Below are 7,606 nucleotides of genomic sequence, written 5' to 3'. Positions count from 1 at the left end.
AAAAAAAAAAAAAAAAAGAATATCTCAATACATTTTTAATATTGGCTATATATTGACAGGATATTAGTCTGAATATACAAGGAAAATCTATTATTAGTATTCATTTCACCTGTTCTTTTTTCATTTAAAAAATAATCAATTAGCTGGGTGTCGTGGCTCACACCTGCAATCCCAGCACTTTGGGAGGTCGAGGCAGGCGGATCACGAGATCAGGAGATCGAGACCAGCCTGGCCAACATGGTGCAACCCTGTCTCTACTAAAAATACAAAAATTAGCTGGGCATGGTGGAGCATGACTTTAGTCCCAGCTACTCAGGAGGCTGAGGCAGGAGAATCGCTTGAACCTGGGAGGTGGAGGTTGCAATAAGCCAAGATTGTGCCACTTGCACTCCAGCTTGGCGATAGAGACTCTATCTCTAAATCAATCAATCAATCAATCAATCAATCGCCTGGGTGTGGTGGCTCACGCCTGTAATCCAAGCACTTTGGGAGGCTGAGACAGGCAGCTGAGACAGTAACCTGAGGTCAGGAGTTCAAGACCAGCCAGGCCAACATGGCGAAACTCCATCTATACTAAAAACACACGAAAAATTTAGCTGGGCACACTGGTGAATGCCTGTAATCCCAGATACTTGGGAGGCTGAGGCAGGAGGATGGTTTGAGCCTGGGAGGTAGAGGTTGCAGTGAGCCAAGACTGTGCCACTGCATTCCAGCCTGGGCCACAGGGTGAAATTCTGTCTCAAAAAAAAAAATTACATATGTGGCTCATATTATGCTTCCACAGGACAGTGCTGCTCTAGGGACTGGGAATAACAGAGTGAATAAAACAGACGCTGCCTTGTGGAGCTCATTCGCTAGTGGGGGAGACAGAGACAAAATGGATGACGCACTGATGTCAGCACTATGAAGAGAAGTGAAGCAGGGTGGGGGAGAGAATGTCTCAGGACAGCTGCTTTACATAAAGTAAGAAGTGCCATCTGGGCAGCGATGTGAATGGAGTAAGGGGTGCACTTGCTTGTGCTCTCACGAAGTCCAGCCTCCCCACAGGAAATAAGGGGTATGGACAGGTGGTCAGGCATACAGTAGGCACTTAATCCACCAGAGTCCCTTCCCTCCCTTCCACCCTGCACCCATGCAAGGGCTCAGCCACCCCAAGCCACCTCTCCCAAGTCTCCAAGTCACAGCCTGGTGCCCATTCACCCATGGCTCCCTCCTCACCCTCCCCATGGCAAACAGGGTCCCAGCCACTTACTTTCTGCAGTAGGGCTGCCCACCGGGCCCTCGGGCAGGTCCATGAGCCACCCCCACCGCTGCGCAGCTGCTGGGAAAGCTACCAGCCTCCCTCCTTTAGGGGGAGGGATGGGTAAAGGACCAGCTGCCTGAGCACTCCTGGAAGGAGAAGCAGGGAATGGTGTCCTTAGAGCAGCCACCAAGGGTCGGGGCCTGCCCTGCCCCACCTGTGCCCCAGGACTTCTGGGTCCTTACAACCTGTTTGCCACGCCTACTGGAACCCAAGCAGCTCCGCTGCGACCTGTTTTATGGATTGGAGGTGTGGGCTGGGGAACGGGGTGGCTGACATCAAAGGGGCTAGTGGGTGGTGGGGTCACTGCCTCCCTTCCTCCACCTAGCTTCTTGCCAGCCCAGGCTTCCTGGTCCTCTTCCCTGGCCTTTGTCCCAGCCTCCTATCTCCAGGCTTGCCCTCCAGTCTGTCCCCACAGGGCCCCAGAGCCAACCTGCTCCTCCCCTGCTCAGTGCCCTTCCATGGCTCCCAGCACCCTGGAGATGGGCTAGACCCTGGCCCTGGTGCCAAAGCCCTGCATGGCTGACCACCCACCTCAGCACCCCAAACTGCATGTGATGCTCCAGCCACTCTGAGCTGTGGGTCACTCTCACGCCCAGGTCTCTGCCTAAGATGCCCTCCTTCGATCCTTCGTCCTGCCTTGGCTTTGCGTGGCCTCTTCTGGGAAGCGGGGGCTGTGTCTGGCTCCCACATGGCCCTGGGCAGCTGCCGTTCTCGCCACATCAGCCTGGATTTGGCCGGCTGGCCTCTCACTGGAGTTTGATTCTACCTCATCCCTGCTCCCAACCCTCCCATGGCTCCCTAGTGCCCCTGGACTGTCTCAGTCCCTCAGGCTAGAGGGGGCATCCAGAGGTCCCTGAAGCTCCTGCCTCTTTCTGTCCCTTTTGTCTCCATCAAGCGACCCCTAGGTCTCTCCTCATCACAGCCCCAAACCTGCTGCTCCCCTGGGTTCCAAATCAGGTTGCACAAAGTCTCCCATGCCTACGCCACCTCCTCCTCATTACTGCTGGCCCCACTTGCAGCTGCTCTAGGCAGTCCCTGTGGCAATGACAGGATTTCGGGGGTCCATGTCCTGCCTCCATTCCACCCAGGCTGACTGAATGCCTTAGTGGCTGCACTCAGGGTGCTACAGGAGAGACCTGGGCACTGCTATCATCACAGTGGGCAAGGGTGCCCCTCGGGGCCACCGGCTGAGCCTGGGCCCGCCTGTCCTCACCCAGGTCTCCCAGTACCTGCTCTCCTGAGCCATGCGGGCCTGCCACAACATGCTCCTCTAACATTCTGGAAACATGGGTCTTTGAAGAGGGGCCCTTCCAGGGTCTGGACCACCCTGCAGGGTGAAAAGGGGGCAATGGCCTTGGCCAGGCCCTGGCACATGGGCTGGGTTCGAGACAAAGTCCTGAGGGACCCCAGGGGTGTTGGCTGATCTTGGGGGTCTCATCTTACTGGGATACAGACACTGAGACAGAACGGAGCCCTGGCAGGAGCTCTGGGTATGGTGGGCCTTGGCAGGCTTTCAATGACTCTGACAGGATTTTCGGGGCTCTCTGGCTGGATTTCTGGGGAGTTTCTGGTTGGATTTTGGGGGTCTCAGTTTCTGCACGGGTCTCTGACTGGGTTTAGGGGATCTCTGGCTGAATTTCAGGTGTTTTGATTTCTGGGGTATCTGACTGGATTTCAGCGGTCTGGATTTCTGGGGGGTCTCTGGCTTGATTTTGGGGGGTCTTGTCTGTGAATGTCTCTGACTGGATTTTGGGGGTTTTGATTTCTGCAGGGGTCTCTGGATTTCTGGGGGGTCTCTGGCTGGATTGGGAGGTCTTGATTTCTGAGGGGGTCTCTGGATTTCTGGGGGTCTCTGGCTGCATTTCGGGGGTCTCGATTTCCAGGGGTCTCCACTGGATTTCGGTGGTCTCCATTTATTGGTGGGAGTCTCTGATGGACTTCTGGGCTCTCTGACAGAATCTGAGGTCTGATTAGGTTTGGGAGGGGACCTGCCAGGATGTCTGGGGATCTCTGACGGCAGTCCAGGCGTCTCTGCTGATTTGCGGAGACTAACAGGATTTTGGGGAAAGTCTCTGGCAGGCTCTGAAGGAGAAGTCTGAAGACAGAATTTCTATAAGATTCTGACAGGATTTCAAGGGTCACCTATAAGATTTCCTGCAGGGCTCCTTTCAGGATTTCTGAGGGGATGTGGTCAGGATTTCGGGGGCTCTGACGCTGGGGAATCTCTCCTACAATGCGCGGGGCTTCGCTAGGATTTCGGGAGGCGCTGCTCCCGGGCCACTCTGGGGAACCTCGCAGCGGGGCAGGGCGCACCTGGAGCCACGTCCTATTCTCGGGACACCGAGGACAGCCACCAACGACGAACGGCAGTTGAGTTGAGGGAGGTGAGCGTGAGCTTTTCCCGCCAGAAAAAGCAAAGAAGGCAAGGTGTCCCGAGTGCGCGTGCGCGGCGTCTGAGCCCCCGCCCCTCCCCGCCCAGGCTCTTCCTAAGACGCAGGCGCACACCGGCGGCGGAGGCGTGGCGCTCCTGTGGGGTATCCGTAACGGTGCGGATGCGCATGCGTAGGGCTGCCTGGGCGGTGCGCCCAAAGCGGTGGGGCGGACGCATACGCGCTGGCAGAGCCGGCAGCGGCTTCTGGATTTCTGACTGACTGGTGGCGGAAGGCGGGGACCGGTGCGCCCGCTGTGTTGGGGCTCGGGGGGTCTTCTCTTCGGCTTCCGGCATCGGTGAAATGGGGCCGAGTAAGGGGTAAATTGAATTGAGAGACTCCTTATCCATCTCCCATTTCTTTCTTTTCTTTTCTTTTTTTTTGAGACGGAGTGTTGCTCTGTCGCCCAGGCTGAAGTGCAGTGGCGCGGTCTCGGCTCACTGCCACCCCCGCATCCCAGGTTCAGGCGACTCTCCTGCCTCAGCCTCCTGAGTAGCTGGGACTACCGAGGCGCCCGCCACCATGTCCGGCTAATTTTTGTGTTTTTAGTAGAGACGGGGTTTCATCATGTTAGCCAGGCTGGTCTCAAACTCCTGACCTCAGGTGATCCACCCACGTGGTCCTCTCAAAGTGCTGGGATTACAGGTGTGAGCCACTGAGCCCGGCTTGTATTTGTGTACTGTCTGACACCCCCCACTGGAATGTGAGCTCTATGCAGTGCAAGACTATTTTGGGACTAGAACATGCCTGGCCTCAGATGGGCACTCAAAAAAGTTTTTTTTTGTTGAAGGTATGAATAAATGAATGAATGAATGAAATTCATGCCTCTTAACTAGTGAGCAGTGCAGAGTGATGATGATAAGGCCGTGGACCTGGAGTTAGAAATTCTTGGGTTTGAATTTTGGCTCCAACACTTCCTGGCTGTGACCTTGCCACAGTGACTTACCCTCTTTGAGCCTCAATTTTCCTCCCGGGAATGGAGATAATAATGGCTTCTTACGTTACCTTGGGGACTTAAGGTGATAATCTAGAATTTATAGAAGGTCCTTGTTAATTGCTATTTAGTACTGTATTTTGAGTATTAGATGGTGACTTGTAAGGTTTAGGAAGAAACCTGTTTGCCAGGTGGTGTGGCAAGTAGTTAAAAGGAATCAGGCAAACCTTGTGGCATTGCTGTGTGACCTTGGCAAGTGACTTCACCTCTTTGGACCTCAAATTCTCTAAAATAGGGACAAATAATATCCACTTCTTGGGGTCTTATGAGAGTTTAATAAGAATATATGGTGACCAGGCACAGTGGCCCGCCCCTCTAATCCAAACAGTTTGGGAGGCTTAGGTGGGCGTATCACTTGATGCCAATAGTTTGAGACCAGCCTGGGTAACGTGGTGAAACCCCGTCTCTACTAAAAATACAAAAAATTAGCTGGGTGTGGTGGCACACTCCTATAATCCCAGCTACTTGGGAGGTATAAGAATCACCTGAACCCAGGAGGTGGAGACTGCAGTGAGCCAAGATCATTGCATTACACTCCAGCCTTGGTGACAGAGCCAGACTCTTCCTCAAAAAAAAAAAAAAAAAAAAAAAAAAAAAAAAAAAAAAAAAAAAAACAAATTTATTAGCTCAGGCTGGCAAGTGTTAGAATTTTTTTTTTTTTTTTTTGAGGCAGAGTCTCATTCTGTCACCCAGGCTGGAGTGCAGTGACGCAGTCTTGGCTTACTGCAACCTCCGCCTCCTGGGTTCAAGCTATTCTGCCTCAGCCTCTCAAGTAGCCGGGAGTATAGGTGCACGCCACCACGCCTGGCTAATTTTTGTATTTTTTTAGTAGAGACGGGTTTCACTATATTGGCCAGGCTGGTCTCAGACTCCTGACCTCATGACCCGCCTGCCTCGATCTCCCAAAGTGCTGAGATTACAGGCATGAGCCACCATGCCCAGTGGACTTCTTTAGATTTATTAAATTATTAAGTTGTTTCATTCTGTCATTCTTTTAGTTTATTCCTTCAGCATTTCTTGGTCCTTCCTTTTCTGAGGTCTGGATAATTTTATAAAACCTAAACAAAATTTTGTATAGTTTCAACAAACATAAAGTACCAAATTTTGTCATAGCTCAATGAAATATTTCTAGAGTAATGTATTAATGAAACCACCAATATATGACAAAAAGAGCATTACTTACAGGCCAGGAGTCTTCTTCACACTTCCCCCTAATCATTACCCTCCAAAGGTAACCACTTTCGATTGTGGGTTGTGTGTGTGTGTGTGTGTGTGATGGAGTTTTGCTCTTGTTGCCCAGGCTGGAATGCAATGGTGTGATTCTCCTGCTTCAGCCTCCCGAGTAGCTGGGATTACAGGCATGCCTGGCTAATTTTGTATTTTTAGTAGTGTCGGGGTTTCTCCACGTTGGCCAGGCTGGTCCCAAACTCCCGACCTCAGGTGATATGCCTGCCTTGGCCTCCCAATGTGCTGGGATTATAGGCGTGAGCCACTGCGCCTGGCCTGTTTTCTCTTATTCTGTTCTTTGGAAGTGCCAGTGTAGGATTGATGTTATTTATTTTTTATGTGTTTGGAAGAATTCACCAGCCATCTGGACCTAGAGTTTTCTTTGTGGAAAGACTTTAAATTACAAATTCTGTTTCTTTTATAAAAATACAACTATTCAGATGTTCTGTTTTATTTTTGGTAAGTTGTTTTCAAGGAATTTTTCCATTTTATCTAAAATTTCAAATAATTGCATGAAGTTCATAATCTTGTCTTACCGTTTTTTGGAGGGGGAGAAACGGGGTCTTGCTATGTTAGGCTGGTCTCGAACTCATGGCCTCAAATGATCCTCCTACCTTGTCCTCCCAAAGTGCTGGGGCTACTGGCATAAGCCACCATGCCCAGCCAATCTTTTTAATATCTGTAAGATCTGTGCTAGGCATCTGTAATCCCAGCTACTCGGGAGGCTGAGGAGGAGAATTGCTTGAACCTGGGAGGCAGAGGCTGCCACTGCACTCCAGCCTGGGTAAGACAGAGCAAGACTCCGTCTAAAAAAAAAGAAAAGAGTGCATATCCTGCAGGTCAACTATGTCAGGTCAAGTTTGTTAATCATGCTGTTCAAATCTTTAATATCTTTACTGATCGATACTTGTACTGAATGTAGATTTTTCTGTTTCTCCTTTCAGTTCTGTCATTTTTGCTATATGTATGTTGAAGCTATATTATTAAATACATTCAGATTTAGAATGGTTATATTTTCCTGGTGACTTGACCCCTTTATCACCTGGAAATGTCATTTTTTACTTCTAGCAATGCTTTTTGCCTTAATGGCTACTTTGATATACAGATTAGCTTTCTTTGGTTAGTGTTTATATGGTATATCTTTTTCATCCTGTAACTTTCCATCTTTTTGTGTGCTTATATTTAAGGCATGTCTCTTGTAACAGCATATAGTTGGGTAGTTTTTATGCTGACTGCTGATTTTTGTCTTAACCAAAACTCTCAGTGAAGTGTGATATCTGCATAGAACAGTTCATAGGTCATAAATGATAAGCTTTATGAATTTTCAGAAATTGAACACATCTTTGTTATCTAAACCCAGATCAAGATGCAACATACTGTCCAGGCATGGTAGCTTATGCCTGTAATCCCAGCACTTTGGGAGGCCAAGGCAGGCAGATCATGAGGCCAGATGTTCAAGACCAGCCTGGCCAACATGGAGAAACCCTGTCTCTACTAAAAATACAAAAATTAGCCGGGCATGGTGGTGCACACCTGTATCTCAGCTACTCAGGAGGCTGAGGCAGGAGAATTGCTTGAACCTGAGAGTTGGAGGTTGCAGTGAGCCAAGATTGTGCCATTGCACTCCAGCGTGGGTGACAGAGCAAGACTCCG

General features: G+C 50.2%; 1 protein-coding gene across 3 annotated transcripts in view; it reads right to left on the bottom strand.

Annotated features, from left to right (window-relative positions):
* KASH5 (KASH domain containing 5) overlaps window positions 1-3,724 on the bottom strand; it is a 27,882-nt gene extending 24,158 nt beyond the window's left edge. For 2 of the 3 annotated variants that reach the window (XM_017500557.2, XM_037728495.1), the window contains exons 1-2: window positions 3,617-3,724; window positions 1,253-1,389 (exon numbers count right to left, since the gene is read on the bottom strand). In XM_017500557.2, the coding sequence (XP_017356046.1) occupies window positions 1,253-1,295 (43 nt within the window). In that variant the 5' untranslated portion in view covers window positions 1,296-1,389; window positions 3,617-3,724. Of the gene's footprint in view, window positions 1-1,252; window positions 1,390-1,834; window positions 2,631-3,616 lie in introns of all 3 variants that reach the window. The other variant, XM_037728494.1, reaches the window with a different exon arrangement.
* Window positions 3,725-7,606: the final 3,882 nt, after the last annotated feature.

The sequence above is a fragment of the Cebus imitator genome, unplaced genomic scaffold (assembly GCF_001604975.1).
Source record: "Cebus imitator isolate Cc_AM_T3 unplaced genomic scaffold, Cebus_imitator-1.0 Scaffold266, whole genome shotgun sequence".
In the NCBI taxonomy this organism is placed as follows: domain Eukaryota; kingdom Metazoa; phylum Chordata; class Mammalia; order Primates; family Cebidae; genus Cebus; species Cebus imitator.
The sequence above is the reverse complement of the archived record's forward strand: the minus strand, read 5'-3'. Positions and strand labels throughout refer to the sequence as shown.